The sequence below is a fragment of the Aricia agestis genome, chromosome 18 (genome assembly GCF_905147365.1).
Source record: "Aricia agestis chromosome 18, ilAriAges1.1, whole genome shotgun sequence".
Classification (NCBI taxonomy): Eukaryota; Metazoa; Arthropoda; class Insecta; order Lepidoptera; family Lycaenidae; genus Aricia; species Aricia agestis.
Window position 1 is genome coordinate 13,875,532 of NC_056423.1, and position 18,977 is coordinate 13,894,508.

The 18,977-nt window shown below is 41.6% G+C and overlaps 2 protein-coding genes across 2 annotated transcripts in view; one reads left to right on the forward strand and one right to left on the reverse strand.

Moving 5' to 3' along the window:
- The window catches only part of LOC121735967 (obscurin-like), a 166,778-nt gene that overhangs the window by 42,475 nt on the left and 105,326 nt on the right, over positions 1 to 18,977 (forward strand). The gene's annotated exons all lie outside the window — the stretch shown is intronic.
- LOC121735968 lies at positions 10,899 to 11,759 on the reverse strand. The gene has a single exon (XM_042126979.1). The coding sequence runs from the start codon at positions 11,697 to 11,699 to the stop codon at positions 10,974 to 10,976; it is 726 nt and encodes a 241-aa protein (XP_041982913.1). The 5' UTR covers positions 11,700 to 11,759; the 3' UTR covers positions 10,899 to 10,973.

Below are 18,977 nucleotides of genomic sequence, written 5' to 3' on the forward strand. Positions count from 1 at the left end.
TACTCTAGCAAACTAACACCCAAGGGAAGGGCAATAACAATAGGAACCTGGAATGTCCGTGGACTTTTAAGGCCAGGAAAAACCGAAGTTGTTGAAGCGGAGATGGAGCGCTATAATCTGGCTATACTAGGATTGAGTGAGACCCATGTCAAAGATAACGGATACCACATCACACCTGAAGGAAATATGGTAATCTACTCTGACAGGCAAGACAATAGTTTTAGTGGTGTGGGCTTCATAGTTGCTAGCTGGCTACGAGACAAGGTATTGGGGTATAATATCATCAACAATAGAATTATATCCTTAAAAATCCTTAAGAGATGGAGGAATTTTACCACGAGCTAGAATTAACCTGCAAAGCGTTACCAAAGAAGGAATGTACTATCATCCTGGGAGACTTTAATGCTAAGATAGGGCACACTGATAATGATCAACACCTAAGGAATGTTATTGGGGAATACGGCTTAGGAGCCCGCAACAGTCGAGGTGAGATGTTGTTAGAGTTTTGCATTGAAAAAGGACTATTCGTAACTAACACGGCATATAAACAACATCCAAGACGCTTATGGACATGGTGATCGCCAACAAGTCATAAAAATCAGATTGACTTCATATTAATCAGCAGCAGATGGAAGTCGTGCATAACTCTCTCAAAGACTTTTCCGGGTGCAGATTGTGACAGCGACCATCAGCTGTTAATAGCTCAATACAGAGTCCGCCTCAAAGTAGTTTCAAAGCCTCCACCATCCAAAAATATTCTTCTAACACAAGAAGCGAAAGCTTTTGAGGACACACTACAAACTTGACTGGACAGTGAAACGTATTGCCCATTTGACTCAGCCAATACATCATGGAATCAGCTTAAGGCCGCATTAGAAGAGACAACTAGAACAATCACAAATGGACGGAAAGTAAAACACCCTAGATCTGAGTGGATGACCACTTGGGAGGCAATCGCACAAAGAAAGGCTCTAAAGACTGGAGGAATTCGTTCAAAGGAAGAACAACAGCGATACTCTGAACTTGACTCACTAGTACAGCGTCTCTGTAGACATGACAAGAATGCATATATCAATTCCATATGTAGAGATATACAAACACACTCTGATACCCTACATCCAAGAGACATGTTCCAAAAGGTGAAAATTCTCACACGGGAACGAAAATCAAAATCTTGGAACATAGAAGATGAAAAGGGTAACCTGATTTTAGACAAGAAACAAGTGATGACAAGATGGAGGAACTACTGCCAAGACCTGTACAAATATGACGCTGATGAACCTGACACTAGATTAGATTTTACAGATAAAGAACCCGACATCGTTCTCCATGAAGTAGAAGCAGCTATAAATAAGCTCAAAACAAAAGCTTGCGGTGGAGATGGCATACAGGCACAAGTGCTTAAGAGCTTGGGTAAGTCTGGAATCAGAGTAATGCATTCAATATGTCTTAAAGTATGGAGAACAGGACAGTGGCCAGACGATTGGACAGAATCTCTCGTGATACCACTACATAAGAAAGGGTCGACTAAAAAGTGTGGAAATTATCGGACCATCTCACTAATTTCACACGCCAGTAAGATTCTTCTCCATGTTATAAACAACAGATTGGCACACTATATAACTAGACAGATATCCAAAGAGTAGGCGGGATTCGTAAAGGGCAGGGGTACCCGAGAACAAATCCTAAACATCCGTCAGCTGATAGAAAAGAGCAGAGAATTCAATGTCCCAATAGTACTCTGTTTTGTGGATTACGCTAAGGCCTTTGACTGCATCGTCTGGTCCAAAATGCTGGAGGTGATGAGAGAGTTGGGCGTCCCCGATCATCTCATATTTTTGGTACAAAACCTCTATCTGGAAGGTCGATCAAGGGTGCGATTAGACAATGATCTGTCAGAGCCGTTTGCTACAGAGCGTGGTGTCAGACAGGGTCGCATCCTCTCTCCACAGCTGTTCAACCTCGTAGGCGAATATATAATGCGTCGAGTGTTGGAAGATTGGGAGGATGGTATTAAAATTAACGGATACCTTCTCAACAACCTAAGGTTCGCTGACGACACCACGCTTATAAGTACTTGCGAAGTGAAACTTGCTGAACTTCTAGCGCGGCTCGAAAAGATTAGTCGAGACTTTGGCCTCCAAATCAATCGCAATAAAACCAAACTGATGTACGTCGATAAGCTGAACCAAATACAAAAGACATCCTTACTACAAGATCTCCAACCCGTAGAGGAGTTTGTCTACCTGGGATCGTTGATTAGCAACAATGGTAATTGCGAGAGGGAGGTTGTCCGACGGGCTCAGATGGCTAAATCTGCGGTTGGGCGCTTAGAAAAGATATGGAAGAATAAGAACATCTATCGTAGCGCAAAAATAACACTAATGCGTTCCCTAATCTTTTCAATATTTTTATATGCCTCCGAGACATGGACACTAAAAGCACGTACTCGAGCTAAGATTGACGCTTTTGAAATGTGGTGCTGGCGTAAAATGCTCGGCATCCCTTGGACCGCACACCGGACCAACACGTCTATACTTCAGCAACTCAAAATTACCACCCGCCTGTCCACGCTTTGTCTACAACGATCACTTGCCTTTTTTGGCCACATAGCCCGCCGGGAGCCTAATAATCTTGAGAGTCTCATACTAGCTGGGCAATTAGAGGGGAAAAGAGGCAGAGGCAGAGTGGCTACACGATGGACAGACGCGATTGTCAAGGCTGCTGACTGCACGTTCCAGGAGGCATTTCATCAGGCCAAAAATAGAGACAAGTGGAGAGCCCTATCCCAAAAAGCAAATTTTGGTGGTCACGTCCCTCAGCCATGAGGATACGACTAGGAAGAAGAAGATACAATAAACAATACAAAAAACGATCGAAACGATCTACATCAATCACGACAACCATGATTGACTATGACTAACACAGCACAGAACGCAACGTCGCGTCGTGTTTGTTTACGCGCGCGCGTTAACCAACTACTTACGAAAAAATTTATTATTATTGTGAACTTGTATTATAATCAAATACCGTCCTCTTTTTGTACAAAACAAATAAACAGAAATAATAGGTACTATATAGATAATAACCATAATTTAAATTTACAAACAAAGTATATATATTGTTGTGTAATTTTTGTGTAGTTGTGTAATTTTTTGAGATTTTGGACTGTTTTATCTTATTTTCGATAGGTACGTTAATAATTTTTTAAGCGTTTTTATTTTTCTTTTCGACGCCTAAAGGACCTTTTTTTGAGACTTTGTACTGATAGGTATGTCTGATGTGATTCTTCAGGTTAATATTTTTCTAAGCATTTTTGTTTTATTTTTTTAACGCCTAAACGGCTAATAACGAATTTCAATTTGTTAAATTTTATCAACTTGTCACGTGGGCAGAGCCACGATTGAAAACTAGTATTGCTTACATACACAAGTTAACTATAGTCAATGTCACAGTAAATTAGCGTCTCAACTGGTCGTTCTTAAAATTGTTAATTTCTTAAATTACTTTTATGTTCCTATTTCGGTGTATTTGATTTGTCCGACACTTTGATTATTATGACTATGGGTTTATTATTGTACCTACTTGATTTTAAACAATAAAACTTAAAAATACCGACTACCGAAACAATTGTTTTATTTTGTGTTCATACTTAAGTTCAGAAGAAACACGCTCACATAAATAAAATGCTCCCACATGATATCTATCATAATATTTTTTAGTTAGCCTAGCGGACTTACCTAATTATAATTTAAAATTTAATTAATCTATGTAATATAGGGATAACTTGTTTTTAATGTCTGTTATGTACTCCAAGTTATAGAAATAAGTATTTCATTTTAATCGACTTCATAAAGAGGGATTCTCTATTCATACATACATATCGTCACTCCTGTCCCTCATTGGGGTAGACAGAGACCACATCACGCAATGAATTTATTGGGATCTATTATATAGGTACCTATGTATGTATCGATATAACATATAAGGTTAGGAGGAAGCAACAAACTCAACAGTTTATGGCGTACATACAAAAATAATATACGGTACCGATATAATCTCAAATATAGTAAGGAGTCATTTAATTAGTAGAATGCATGGAATTAATATAGTACAATATACGGTATCAATATATCCATACATTTAAATGGATGTAGGAAAAACGATTAAATGCATGGAACGAATACAAAAATATACAATGTGTCACATGATTTCCATCGAGAACGGAAGCAAGAAACCAGCGAGAATTATTTGAAATTGAATATCTAATTTTCGTACGTAAACAAAATTTCTCGTCGATAATAGAATTCACATGACAGCAATGTAACTATATTCGCACGAATAACAATTAAAAAGTCATTGGAAATGGTAGACGCCATAGGGTTCGACTTTGAAAAGACGCAACAAGTCTTCGGCGATTTAAATATATATATATATATATATATATATATATATATATATATATATATATATATATATATATATATATATATATATATATATATATATATATATATATATATATATATATATATATATATATGATTGGAATCTGGGAATCGGCTCCAACGATTGTCATGAAATTTAGTATACAGGGTTTCGGAGGCGATAAATCGATCTAGCCATAAATCATTTTTAGAAAATGTCTTTTTATTCGTGTTTTATCGATAATCGATAAATTGATAAACATGACTCTTCCTGACATCTATTGGCGATTAATAATACTATTTCGTCAGCAACTAATTGCTTTAATGAGACAACAATAGCTAAAGCTATTCCAGCAGATGGCGTTGTTAAGTAACACGAAGTCAATGAGTGTTTGCTATACCGAGCAAAGCTCGGTCATCCAGGTACTATTATAAATACGAAAGTATGTCTGTCGACTACCCCTTCATGCCCAAACCGCCGAGTCCCGAGAAAGGACACGATATTAACTTATTAAGATACTTCCGATCTTGGAAAAATGCACGGTTCCCACGCGATAAACGACTTTTGGCGCGACAAAGTTGCGAGCGACATTATTTATTTACTTTATTTAATGTAAGTAACTAAATAGTAAATACCACAGAAACTAGAGGGAGTTCCCCGCGAGAGATAGCTTGTGTCCTTTCCCGTGTCCTTTTCCGTAACTTGACGGACGTTGTTCGTAGAGTCCACATCCTGAGTTCAACCTGCATGGTGGTGAGGGGCCTTGCACGGATTTGCCAACATTATTGCTTGTGTGGTGGTGGTGTTTGCAAGTTCTTGCATGCGAGTGTACGCATAGGCAGTGTGGGAGGAGGGAGGTGCTGTACGCATGCCTATGCGTACACTCACTCATTTACTTACATGTTGAGAGGTTTATTTCGCGGAATATTGCTAAAAGTAATAACAAAATAAATTTTAAGCTATGGATTTTCGCAAAGTAACGCCTGATTCTATTAACTAACATATCTGTGCTAAAGTTTATCGAATTCACTATAAGTATACGTTTTGGAACTTACTAAATACATACAAAAAACTGTAACTGAACCCACTCTGGCAACAGAAAAATTTCGTTGATCAACTCAATACGTTATACGAGGACTAAATTCGCGAAATAAAAGTTAAAATTCAAAGGAGCAGTGGCGTATCTACATCTAATAAAGTGTCCCATTTGGCCCCGCCTCCATCTGATAGTCAGTTTTACACGTGGGGCCCTGGCCCCGCGCCAAATAATAATTTGATACTTTACGACCGGCTTTACACTATACACGACATTATTCAAATTAATACGGCTAAGTATTATTATATTTATATGTTGGTCGGATGGAGGATCGAGGCTTTGATGGATAACCATGTTGGGGAAGCATGATCATCGTGAGCAATCATAGACAAATATCACGTTTGCAAATCGCTTGAATTGGTCTTAAATACGTTTAAGTACCGTACGCTTGCATTCGTTGTTGTTGTGACAGCAGTGTTTTTAGACAATAGATTATTCTGCAGGCTACGAATAATAATAATCGGCCAAGTGCGAGTCGGACTCGCGCACGATGGGTTCCGTACTATTATAGAGCAAAATTAGGACAAAAAATGTGTTTTTTGTATGGGAGCCCCCTTAATTTTTTATTTTATTTTAATATTATTATTAGATATTAAAATATAACTTAGATATTTGAGAAAATTGCAAGTACCTACCTGTTGCCATTGTTGATATAGAACAAAAAAGGCCAAAAAAATCACGTTTGTTGTATGGGCGCCATCCTTAAATATTTAATTTAGTTTGTTTTTAGTATTTGTTGTTATAGCGGCAACAGATATACACAATCTGTGAAAATTTCAGAAGTCTAGCTACAGCGGTTCTTGAGTTACAGCCTGGATACACACAGACAGACAGACGGACAGAAGGACAGACATCGAAGTCTCAGTAATAGGGTCCCTTTTTTACTCTTTGGGTACGGAACCCTAAAAACGAAGGAAACGTAACTCCTATACTTCAATCGTTTTGAATTTGGTTCTCAAGGTTCCTTTCGTACACTACATTATGGCAATACTCGTAGCTACGAAACACTACATTCAAATTGACAAAAATTGTCACTTCTATAATTACACAAAATTCTTGCATGTATTCGTGTCTCTTTTTGCATAAAATATTGTTCGGCACTTGTTCGGGTCACATTTTGATAAAATCGGAACAAATTTTTTGACACACTTACCACAATAGACGTAACGACCAGTAGTTCGACTGCAAAGAGACGGACAGGTTTCAATATCTGTCAAATTCGCCGGGTTTCACTAGGATTATAAACGGAATGTGCCTCGCGCTGGCTGATATAATTTATTTTTAAATATTTAAAATAATGATTTCTAAATTGGATTCTGACAATTTTAATCATATGTGCCAAAACACAAACAACAATACGACCAAAGAGGAATACGTCCAGCGAATATGTCATAGTTTTAAATTCGTAGGTAACAATTTAACAACCCTAGCAACGATTTTCGTCATAATACGTCAAATTTAAAAATTTCAACATCAGTTCTAAGTCGGCATACTCTATAATTCTGTCTACTCTGCACTTACTCTTCTTTAGTTTTTATTATTCGTAGTCTGCAGGCATATTAAGTAAAACTGGGTGTCTTCTAGCTCATGCAAGCAGAATTCCACCTAAACTGCATTTTACCGCTATAAAAAACATATATAAATATCTATCCCTGTAGTTTACTCTATATAATAATAATAATAATAATAATAATTTTATTTATTTCTCACCACATAATATTAAAAGACAGAAAGTAGGTACATAATTATAGACACAAAGTAGTATGATTATAGATAATTGTAGATAAAGTAGTATAATTATAGACACAAATAGGTCGACAAATAGCACATTATCGGTAGGTTTCATGTGGGAGACTGGTGCCTAAACTGGGCGTGAGCCTGTATTTCAGGACACCAGGCCTCTATCCCAGATTAAAAAGCTCTACAAAAGAATGATTATGTTTAGAAGTAGATGTTCCAGTTTTAGATTACATAAGAAAAAATATTTTTAAAGGTAGAGATGGTGAAGTCAGGTTAGTATGAATATTGTGTAGTATATAAGATGTAAAGAAGATGTGTATGTGTGTGCGTGTGTGTGTCTGTGTATGTGTGTGTGTGTGTTTGTGTGTGCATGTGGTATGTGTAAGGGAGAGTGTGTATGTGCGTGTGTCTGTGTGAGTGTGTGCGACATGCGTGTGTGGGAATGTGTACTCAATTATTGTCTATAGATCTGGGACTGCCATTAACTTTTCAGTATCGTCGTAGCTTAGATTTTGGAGCCATTTGGTAAGTCGGTTTTTACAAACTGCTTTTGTGAGGTTGTGTATTTTTTCACATCTGTTTATTTTATTGTATAGATATCCCCCAATAAAACAAAAGAAATGGTTACTTAAACGGGTACGAAAAAGTCTATTATTATTAGTGTTGACGGGATTGTGTCGTCTCTTCCCTTGGGATGACGTTTGTTCGTAAGATAGGAGACTGTGCTGTTTGAGTATTGTGTGGAGAATGAATAGTTGTCGTACTGATAGTACCCTTGTCTTTTGGTAGAGGTCTTTGGTAGGAGAAAGATATGGAAGGCCATAAGAAACTTTAAGGACTGCTCTCTGAGCACGTTCCAGTTGGAGAAGGGAGGTTTTATGGGTGCCACCCCATGATGTGATGCAGTATGTGAGGAGTGACTGGCAGAGAGCAAAATAAACTGATCTTCTTGTAGCTTCATCCGCCACATCTCTTAAATTCTTAAATATTGGAATAAGTTTTCGTATTCTAGATGCAAGAGCCTCGATGTGGGTACTGAAGCTAAGAGAAGAATCTAGGATCACACCAAGGTATTTGGTTGTGAATGATTTTTTCAAGGTCCTGCAGGAACATTGCATTGTAGGAGGAATAGTGCAGGAATGTACTTTGAGGCAGTGGGATGGTTTGGGGGAAGGGGATTTGCGTATAGAGAAAGGGATGTATATTGTTTTGTCTGTATTTAGTGACAGGATATTATTACGTAGCCACTCTGATACTATGTTTAGGCCCTTTTGAGAGATCTCGTATACGTTATCCCAAGTGTCCGAGTGAAATAGGAGAGCAGTGTCGTCTGCAAAGGTGAAAATTTGTCCGTTTGATAGGTTGAGCGCACACAGATCGTTAACGTAGATTAGGAATAGGGTTGGAGCTATCACGCTGCCTTGTGGGACACCGTGGGTGGTGACGAGTTCACTGCTTAGGTAGTCATCTACTTTAACGCTCTGCGTGCGCCCGGTTAGGAAATCTTTGTACAGTTGAAGCTGGGTGCCCCTAATCCCTAATAGTTCCATCTTGTCTATAAGGGTGGCAACAGAGAGAGTGTCGAACGCTTTGGCTATATCCAGGAAGATTCCCAGGACTTTTTGACCGTCATCTAGTTTTTTGATTATGTGGTCAGTAAGATCATGAACGGCGTCATGAGTGGACCTTCCAGCACGGAAACCGTACTGAGATGTAGAGAGGATGTGGTTTTTTTCAAGGTAATCCATAAGCCTTCTATTCATAATTCGTTCAAGCACTTTGGATAGGGATGTTAATATGGTTATGGGTCTATAATTGCTTATTTCATCTCTGCTGCCCGCCTTATACACCGGATGTATTATACCTTTTTTGAAGATATCGGGGAAGATGCCTGCGGACATCGAGATATTACAGATGTGAGTTAAAGGTGGGGCAATGGCTCGTATGTTCTGTTTTAGGACACTTGTTGGAATATTGTCCCATCCCACCGCACAATTGCTTCTTTGGGACATTACAATCCTCGTCACTTCCTGTTCATCCGTGGGAAGAAGTGACATAGAGTGCCATGGAGTTTTAGTCAGCAAGGTTTTTTGGGGTGCGGGGCTTATATTTGCGGCTAAGGTCTTGCCAATGCTGGTGAAAAAATTATTGATGTTGTCGACAGCAAGTTTGGGCGAATGTGCTTGGGTGAGAAGGATATTGGCGCTGGATTTGTCGGAAGTTCTGTTGGTAATTTTATTTATAGTCTGCCAAAGATATTTAGTGTTTTTTCGTGATGTCATGAGTTCCTGTTTATTGTAATCTTTTTTAAGTTGTTTTAGAATTTTTGTGCAGTAGTTTCTATATCGGGAGTATGAGATTGCTAGGATTTGATCGTTTGGATTTTCTTTTAGTTTTTTGTGCAATCTATCTTTGTGTTTCAGACATCGGAGGAGACCAGGAGTGACCCAGGGTTTCAAGAGTTTTTTGCGATTGGGTACTTTGAGTATGGCAGTATTTGATTCGATTACCCCTTTAATGGCGGTAACAAGATAGTTCGCGGCAACATTGGGGTCTTGGGCGGTGTATATTGGCGTGAAGTCTAGGTTAGATATGTCTTTAGATATGTGCTCATAGTTTAGCTTTCTAATTGTTCGGCTGGAGACCGGTTTTGATGGAGATTTGGATAGATAGAGAATTGTTGTGTCATGATCGGTGATAGAAGTGTGTGCAACAAGTGCTTTGGCTGGAAGTTTTGTTTTCAACATAATATGGTCTAAACAATTTGTTAATCTGGTTGGTAGAGAGTGAGCTGGTAACAGCTTAAAAGACGCCAGCAATGTTAGATAATTATTTTTGTTTTGGTCTTTAGAGTCTACGCCTATATTTATATTAAGGTCACCTATGATTGCGATATTATTTGTTTTGTCTAAGGTATTTAGGATATTGCCTAGAGAGGTAAGAAAAGGAGCAATGTCTTTTTTTGCAGGTGATCTATATACAGCAAGTATAATGGTGTTAGAGTCAATGGTAATTTGTAAACAGTTTGCGTGAGTTAGAGATTTTTCCTCGACTCTTATAGTTGTACTCTTTTTTGTGTAAACGATTACGCCGTCGTTTTGCGAGTTATTATTTTTCGTTGAGTGACAGACGTAGCCCGGGATAGGAGATATGTTGGTGACTCCTTGGATCCAACATTCCGTTAAGATAATTACGTCCCACTGAACTTTGGTTCTCGCAAGTAGAGTTTGAAATTCATCAAGATTCTTGTTAACACTTCTAATATTTTGGCTTATAATTTTTAGGTTCTTTTTCAGTATCAGATCAGGCGGAACACAATTTTCTGGATCACAAAAAGAGGAGACAGCAATGGAGTGGACGTCAATGGAGTTCATTGTCTGATTAATGGAATCGAATTTTGAAGATTTTTAGTATAGGAACAGTAAATAGTTAGAGTTTGTGAAACCGACATGTTGTTTGTGTGGGTGCTATTGTTTTGTAGAGTAATAGAGTGTGATGTTATTGTGGTGTAGAAAAACTGCGGAGTATATTTAGTATAGTGTAATAGAGAATAGTATGTTAAATGTGTTTCCATGCTATACAATTTAATAATTACATTAATAATATATAAATGAATTTTTAGAATTACCTCATTGAAATTATAACAAATTATAGAACAGATCATATAGATAACGTTATGTACATGAAATATTACTACTTCCATCGATAGTCAGGTCATCTTGTTTCTTAAATTGTCGAGGTCCTTTTCAGAGAAAACTCGTATGGGCCGCTCACCTATTCTATTACGAAGGTAAACGTAGCCATTCGTAGTCCAACAGAATTTATAGTCGTAATTTTTACGAAAAGCCCTGGCAAGTGCGTACAGTTTCTGAGTTTTGGCCGTTAGCGTTTCAGAGATATAAATTGGCTGAGCTGGCTGTTGCAATCCGAGGTGCGCAGAGTTTAATTTATCGGTTTTAGTTTTATTTCTGTTAAAATTCTTCACACCTTCAATGAATATGTTTTTGCGCTGCACTGTGTCTAGTTCAACAATAATAGGGTTAGTGTTGTCTTTTGAGTTTATTCTGAAAACATCTCTGATATGGGAGTCGTTTATATTTACATTAAGGGCCTTTCCTACAGTGGAAACTAAATTATTTAGGGTCTCTTTAGTCTCCCCACTAGTTTTCGGAACATTTCTTATTTCTATGCCGCACGCCCGCGATTTGCGCTCAAGGTTTTCAAGACTTTCTTGCAGTTGTTGTATTTGTTTTTTATCCTCTTTTCTTTCGTTCTCCAAAGTGGATATGCGCACTAATAACTCGTCGTGTTTGTTCGACATCAGTTGTACACTTTCCTTTAGTTCGTTATTTTGAAGAATTATGTTGTTTATTTTATCTATTAGATCATCAAATCTTTTTTCCTGGTCTTTAGAAAATTTCGTAAAAACATTCATGGGAATCGTGTCATTATTCGATGATTTTGTTGCCTTGGGGTTTTGTTCACAGGCAGAAGCTTTTACTGTCTTCTTTTTTTACGGTCTGTGATATTAACTGGCAGCTCTGTGATTTCTTCTTGCTGTAGAGCCTGGGGCGAGTCGTGCATTGCCGCCAATGTGGGTTTCCCGAGCGCTTCAATGGTTGCTGATGGTAGAGGGGAGGGGGGAGGTGTGCGTTTTAGTGGCATCTTGATTTAGTTAATAGATGTATACCAAGTATTCCGAAATGTCGAGCAAGCCAAGCTGTATCAAAAGTTAGCAAATAAGGTCGAGAAGGTCGTAGCAAAAACAACTCAGTAAGTCGCACAAAATGCTTTGGAGTACCAGGAGCGCATAAGTTCGCAGCAATGGTAACGTGGGCCCCGCCCGTGGCGTGGCGTAGTGACGTCGTTGTCGCGTCGGGGTAGTGCGTGAGAGAGAGGCACGATGTGATTTCTATCTTCCGTCGTAATGGCGGCGTGTGCGTCGCTCAGGGGGTGGAGTTATTGATGAGTAATAATGATGGCGCGTACCTCGCTAGCCTTTGGTGTAGTTCGGCCGGTGGTTGCAGGTGGGGGCGCGTTGATGATTGCTGCGCCGGAGTCGGGGGGTGTGTCTTCCCAATAACGAGATGGCCGGTCGCACTGTTCCGTCGAAACTCTTTAGCACTTATGATGTCCTATTTTAAAAATATATCTGTACCATATCAATATTGGCCCAGTTTTAAAGCCAAAAGGCAAGCAACTTCCTCCCAATGTTATGAGAATATAATATTATGTCGTAATTTGCCCTAACACTGATCACAGGTGACAAGCGGGGTTCTCCCATGGGCTGATCCGGTGTACGAATGCACGAATGTCAGAAAGATAAACATTATGTAAGGGCGCACAAATTGTTACGGTATTTTATCCAACATTATATTATTTTATACAGCTTTGATGCAGATATATCACTTAATTTAATCAACTAGATGACGCCTGCCTCCCCGTTGCGCCAAAATTCGTGTATTCGGGATCCGTACATTTTTCCAGGATAAAAAGTATCCTATGCCCTTTCTTAGGACTCAAAGTATCTCCATACCAAGTTTTAGCAAAATCGATCCAACGGTTTGGACGTGAATTGGTAACAAACAAACAGACACACTTTCGCATTTATAATATTAGTATGGATATGAAATTGTGTCTGTCTTTCTGTTACCTCTTTAAGCTTAAATCGCTGAACCGATTTAGGTTGGTTACCATAAAGTTGATATACCTAAAGTAACAATCTCGAGCTGTCAAACGAAACCGATATTGATTTACGTCTGTGTGTAAAAATATACATGACGTATACACTTACACAAGCATCTTTCTATGAGATTAAATTGTCAACGTGCCGATAAGTGTCGACTGGACGTCAAAAAAGAGTTCTGCTGTGATGTATCACACATCTCTTTTTACCACGCAGTGTTACTGATAGTGACATCTCGCTTGCTCGGGCCTTTGTTTTTCTAATCCGCTAGGTATATTTACTTTATGGTACCTATTTACTTTAAATTTTAAGGCTCGGTAAGGATCGGCTCGGTAAACTATAATCTTGCCAATGTACTGTTACGTTACATGGTATACGGACACGTGGTGCGCAAGTACATACTCGAACCTTCTAAAAAGGTCCAATGTTTGTTTACGTGTTTACCCTTTATTTGTTAGCGTGTTTGAATTTAGACCTTATGACTGAGTCCATAAGGTCTAAATTAAATTCAACTTACTGCACTTATCGCAAGGACGGCAGTTTTATTGTGGTACATGCCCGAGCCGCCTAGAAATTTCCCACGGTTGTTTACTTGTTTACGTGAATCGGGAAATTTCTGGAATTCGTCTCGCCATATAAAAAGAGCCGCAGGCAGGCCTGGCAAGTCAGTTCAATCAGAGCGATCTTCAAGGCGACATCAAGTGATCAATAGTAAGTGAACCAGTGAAACCTGCGACTTGGCTACGACCTAGGACAGTGATAGTGCTTAGTGATTGGACCTAGTGATTAGTGTTTGGACTTAGTGCTAAGTGTTGTGACCTAGTGTTTAGTGCAGTGTTAATAAAGCCTTCAAGAGAGTCACCAGGTCTTTCTCTCCAAATCCTCGAACCCTAGCACGTAACAACTGGTGTCAGAAGTGCGATTTGGAGATGCCATTGACTCCGAGAGAGGACTTCAAGGGGAGTGTCAGGACAAGGGCGCAGCGAGCTGCTGCCATTGACTCCGAGAGAGGAGTTGCGGAGGCCACACCCACTGGGGACCAAGCTCCGCCCACTGAGGGACAGGCCCCATCCACTGGCTCCGCCCACTTTGGCTGAAGCCACGCCCGCTGGCTCCGCCCACCGGGACACGCCCACTGGCCACGCCACTCAGGCCACGCCCACTAGCTCCGCCCACCGAGCTCCGTCTGCTCAACCCCTGCCTACTGGCTCCAGCCACCATGCATCGCCCGTAGCTTCTGCGGCCCCTCAAGTGGCTCCCCAATTACAAAGCCTAATTGAGTTAATTCAGGCTCTGCAAGAATCACAAGACCGCAAGTTCGGTGCTTTGCAAGAGGCACAAGACCGCAAGCTCGGTGCTTTGCAAGAGGCACAAGACCGTAAGCTCAGCGCGTTGCAAGAGTCACAAGAGTCACATGATCGCAAGCTCGGCGCTTTGCAAGAATTACAAGAACGCAAGCTCGGCGCTTTGCAGGAGTCACAAGAGCAACAAAAGGACCTCCAAGAAAAAGCGCTTTTGGCTATAAAGGATGTTAGTGACACGGTGACTAAGCTTCGTAAAGACGTCGACGTAATGGACGAACGCGTTACCGGGTTGGGAGTGGATGTGGAAAATGTGAAAACCGGCCTAACTGAACTACAGAAAAAAGTAGTGCGCCTGGAAACCACAGGAGTCGCGACGTCTAGTGGAGCTTCCGTAGTGGTACAAGGACCAAGAGTTAAAGTGCCACCATACGACGGTACTACTTCTTGGAACGCTTATCGTCAGCAATTTCAGACGGTTGCTTCTGCCAACGGATGGACTGACGAACAATGCCTGACCGCTCTCACTGTCGCGCTCAGAGGGCAAGCCTTGTCAGCCTTCCAGTCCTGGAAGCACATACAGGAAATGGGTTCAAAGACCTGATGGAGGCCCTTGAATCCAGATACGGGGAGCGACACCTGGAGCACGTGTTCCGTGCTCAACTTCGTGACAGAGTCCAACGCTCACGAGAGGGACTGCAACAATGGGCGTTGGAAATTGAAAAACTGGTCAAGAAGGCACACCCAGGAGCCGATTCCAAGATGGTTGACTCGAACATTGTTCAAGCCTTTGTCGACGGAATCAGGGACCTGGAAGTCAGAGCTGCGGTGAGGCTACGTCACCACACCTCGCTTAAGGAAGCATTGGCGCATGCTTTGGAGGTCGAGGCTGTTCGGCGTGACATACGGCAGACCTATAAGATCCGTGAGGTCTCTGAGGAAGTCAAGGAGGTTAAGGCTCCTATAAAGAAAAGTTTTGGAGCCATGTGCTACAAGTGCGGCGAGAGGGGCCATCTTCAGCTCAACTGCCCGCAGAAGGAGACCCAGATGGCAAGAATGAAAAGACTCGAGGAACGCATTGAACAAATAGAGGAGCTGAAGAAGCAAGGAGCTTCGTCCCCTACCCGGGAGCAGGGAAACGAATAAAAGCCAGGACTAAGGGGCGAGTACTGGCTGATGCGGAGGAAGCCCCAATAACGGTTGTCTCCCAAGCAAGCAGCGGGAATAGTCTAGTAATTCAGGGAACTATTAACGGGACAGATTGCAAAATGACTCTAGACACAGGAGCCTCTAGAACAATAGTGAACCCAAACTTGGTAAAAGCCGCAAGGAGGCACAAGAGGAGAATTAACTGTCGGCTTCTTACTGCCTCCGGTCAGCCAATACCCGTCCTGGGAGAAATGTCAGTTACGATTAATGTAGGGGGATCCTCATACCCTCATGACGTTATCGTGGCTGAGATTATGGATGATTGCATCTTGGGTTTGGATTTCATGAAGAAGCACAACTGCAGAATTAATGTCGCCGACGGAGTGTTCAAGTGTGGCGAAGAAGAAATTTTCATCCTTGGAGGCGCTTGCGGGAAAGTTGAATGTGAAAAGAAAGTCATAATACCTGGACTAGCGGAAGCTAGAGTGCTGGTGAAACTACCGCCAGCTGAAAAGAAGAAGTTAAATAGATGCGTGTTGATCGAAGACTTACCTACCAAGACATCAGCGCAAAAACTGATGACGGCGAGAACCCTTGTTAGTGGTAGCAGTAACGCTGTGGTCAGGGTTTTGAATCTTGGTGATCGCGAGATCTGCTTGAACAAAGGTGACGTCATTGGAAAGTGCGAGGAAGTTGTCTGGATGAGAAAGTGTAGTTCGATCACAGGCTCAGACTCAGCAAACACCAGCAACTATGGAATAGTGACTGAGCTACTCGATGACTGCAAGAGTAATCTGACTTATTCGCAGAGCATGAAAGCTAAGAAATTTTTACAACGCCACGCGAATATCTTCTCCAGTCAGGAAGGCGACCTTGGAAGAACGTCGATGGTTCAGCACAGGATAGATACCGAAAGCGAGAACCCAATTCGTCAACGAGCAAGACGGATACCCATTGCAAAGGAAAAAGAAGTTGAAGGCCTTTTGGAGGACATGAGAAGGAATAAGATAATTGAACCGTCTGCAAGTCCGTGGTGCTCACCGGTTGTATTAGTGAAGAAGAAAGATGGCAGCACAAGATTTTGTGTGGACTACAGACGTCTCAATGATGTCACTAAGAAGGACAGCTATCCATTACCTCGAATCGACGACACTCTGGATACCTTAAGTGGCATGAAATGGTTCTCAACCCTGGACCTGAAATCTGGATACTGGCAGGTGGAAATTCATCCAAAAGACAAGGAGAAGACAGCGTTCTCCACCGGTAAAGGTCTATGGCAATTTAACGTCATGCCCTTTGGATTGTGCAACGCACCTGCCACATTTGAGCGTCTCATGGAGTGTGTACTGGCAGGCTTAGTTGGAGAGGCTTGCTTAGTCTATTTGGACGACGTCATCATTGTTGGCCGCGACTTCGAGGACCATTTGCGAAACTTAGAACGAGTTTTCGCCAAAATAGAGGGGGCCAAGTTAAAGTTGAATCCGAAAAAGTGTCGTTTATTCAGGAGTAAGGTGAACTATCTCGGCCATGTTATCTCCAGTGATGGAATTCAGACGGACCCGGAGAAACTAGAAGCAGTCCAAAATTGGCCAACCCCTAAGAACAAAACCGAAGTGCGGGCATTTCTTGGCCTATGCTCCTACTACAGGCGTTTTGTTAAGGGATTCTCAGAGATAGCCAAGCCATTACATCGGCTGACAGAAGATAAACGACAGTTTATTTGGGACGAGACTTCTGAAGATTCTTTTCAGAAACTGAAGAAACATCTCTGTGAAACACCAATCCTGGGGTATCCACAACCTGAAGGTCAGTTTATAGTCGATACGGACGCAAGCAACACGGCCATTGGAGGGGTGTTATCTCAAAAACAGGGTGAAAGAGAAGTTGTAATTGCATATTTCAGCAAATCTTTATCTAAGCCAGAGAGAAACTACTGTGTGACAAGAAGAGAACTCTTGGCTGTCGTAAAGACGCTACAACATTTCAGCAAGTATCTCATTGGCAGACAGTTTTTACTGCGAACTGATCACGCAGCCTTGAAGTGGCTACTACAATTCAAGAACCCAGAAGGCCAAGTAGCTCGATGGATTGAACAACTCCAGGAGTATGACTTCAAGACGGAACACCGCAGCGGAAAGGCACATGGGAATGCCGACGCACTTTCGCGAAGGCCGTGTTCGGAAGACTGCAAACATTGTGTTAAGCAGGAATCTAATGAAGTAACATTAAAGTTAACGAAAACAAGTCCTTTGGGCCCATGGGAGAATGATGCCATGAGGGAGGCTCAAGAAACAGATGACGACCTTCGGCACATCATCACATGGAAGAAACGGGGTGATGAAAAACCAATCTGGAGTGAGGTTGCACCCACTGGCGCTGTCACTAAGGCGTACTGGGCGCAATGGGACAGCCTGATACTTCAAAACGGAATACTCTACCGGAAATGGGAGAAGACCAACGGCAGAGAGTTCCATCTTCAGATAGTTGTCCCAAGAACGAGAGTACCGGATGTTCTCCGTGAAATGCATGATGGCGTATCAGGAGGTCATCTAGGAGTAAAGAGGACGTTAACAAAAGTGCGAGAACGATTTTACTGGTTACATTGTCGAGACGATGTACAGGATTGGTGCCGCAAATGCAGTACTTGCGCTGCAGTGAAGGGACCACAGACAAGGAGCCATGGGAGCCTGCGCTTGTATAACGTTGGCGCACCGTGGGAACGAATCGCAGTTGACGTAGCTGGGCCATTTCCCGTGACGGAATCGGGAAACAAGTATTTCATGGTCGTCATGGATTACTTCACCAAATGGCCCGAAGTGTTCGCCATACCAAACCAAGAAGCTACAACAGTCGCTTCTAAATTAGTCGAAGAAGTAATATCTCGCTTTGGTGTGCCTCTAGAAATCCATTCCGATCAGGGCAGGAATTTCGAATCGCAGGTCTTCCAGGAAGTGTGCAGAATTTTGGGAATGCATAAAACGAGGACCACCGCGTACCATCCACAGTCTGATGGAATGGTTGAGAGATTTAACCAGACCCTTGAGAGGCATTTGGCGAAATTGGTAGATGACAAACAAAAGGACTGGGACAAGTATATACCGCTCTTCCTTCTGTCGTACCGTACCGCCGAGCATGAGAGCATAAAAGCTACCCCGGCGTATGTCAATTACGGTAGAGAACTACGAGTACCAGTAGACCTTTTGACAGGAGGATCACTGGAAGAACCAAAGACCGTACCAGATTATGTCTGCGATTTAAGGGAAAAGATGCGTTATATACACGCCATGGTTCGGGAAAATGGGTTACAGTCAAGTGAGAACATGAAGACCAGATACGACCGGAAGTCGAATACAAGCGGCTTCGAAGAAGGGTCACTGGTGTGGCTGCATAACCCAACTCGCCGAAAAGGCAAATCTCCAAAGTTGCAGACCAAGTGGGACGGCCCATACAAAGTGGTTACCCGATTGAATGACGTGACTTACAGGATTCAAAAGCAACCAAGAGGGACATTCAAAGTGGTACACATAGACCGTCTGGCGCGTTACCATGGCAGTAACAATGATGCTCGGGACGAGCA

Bases quoted from the DNA above. Each gene is read 5' to 3' on its own strand.
- LOC121735968 (XM_042126979.1), bottom strand. From the start codon at position 11,699: ATGAATGTTTTTACGAAATTTTCTAAAGACCAGGAAAAAAGATTTGAT.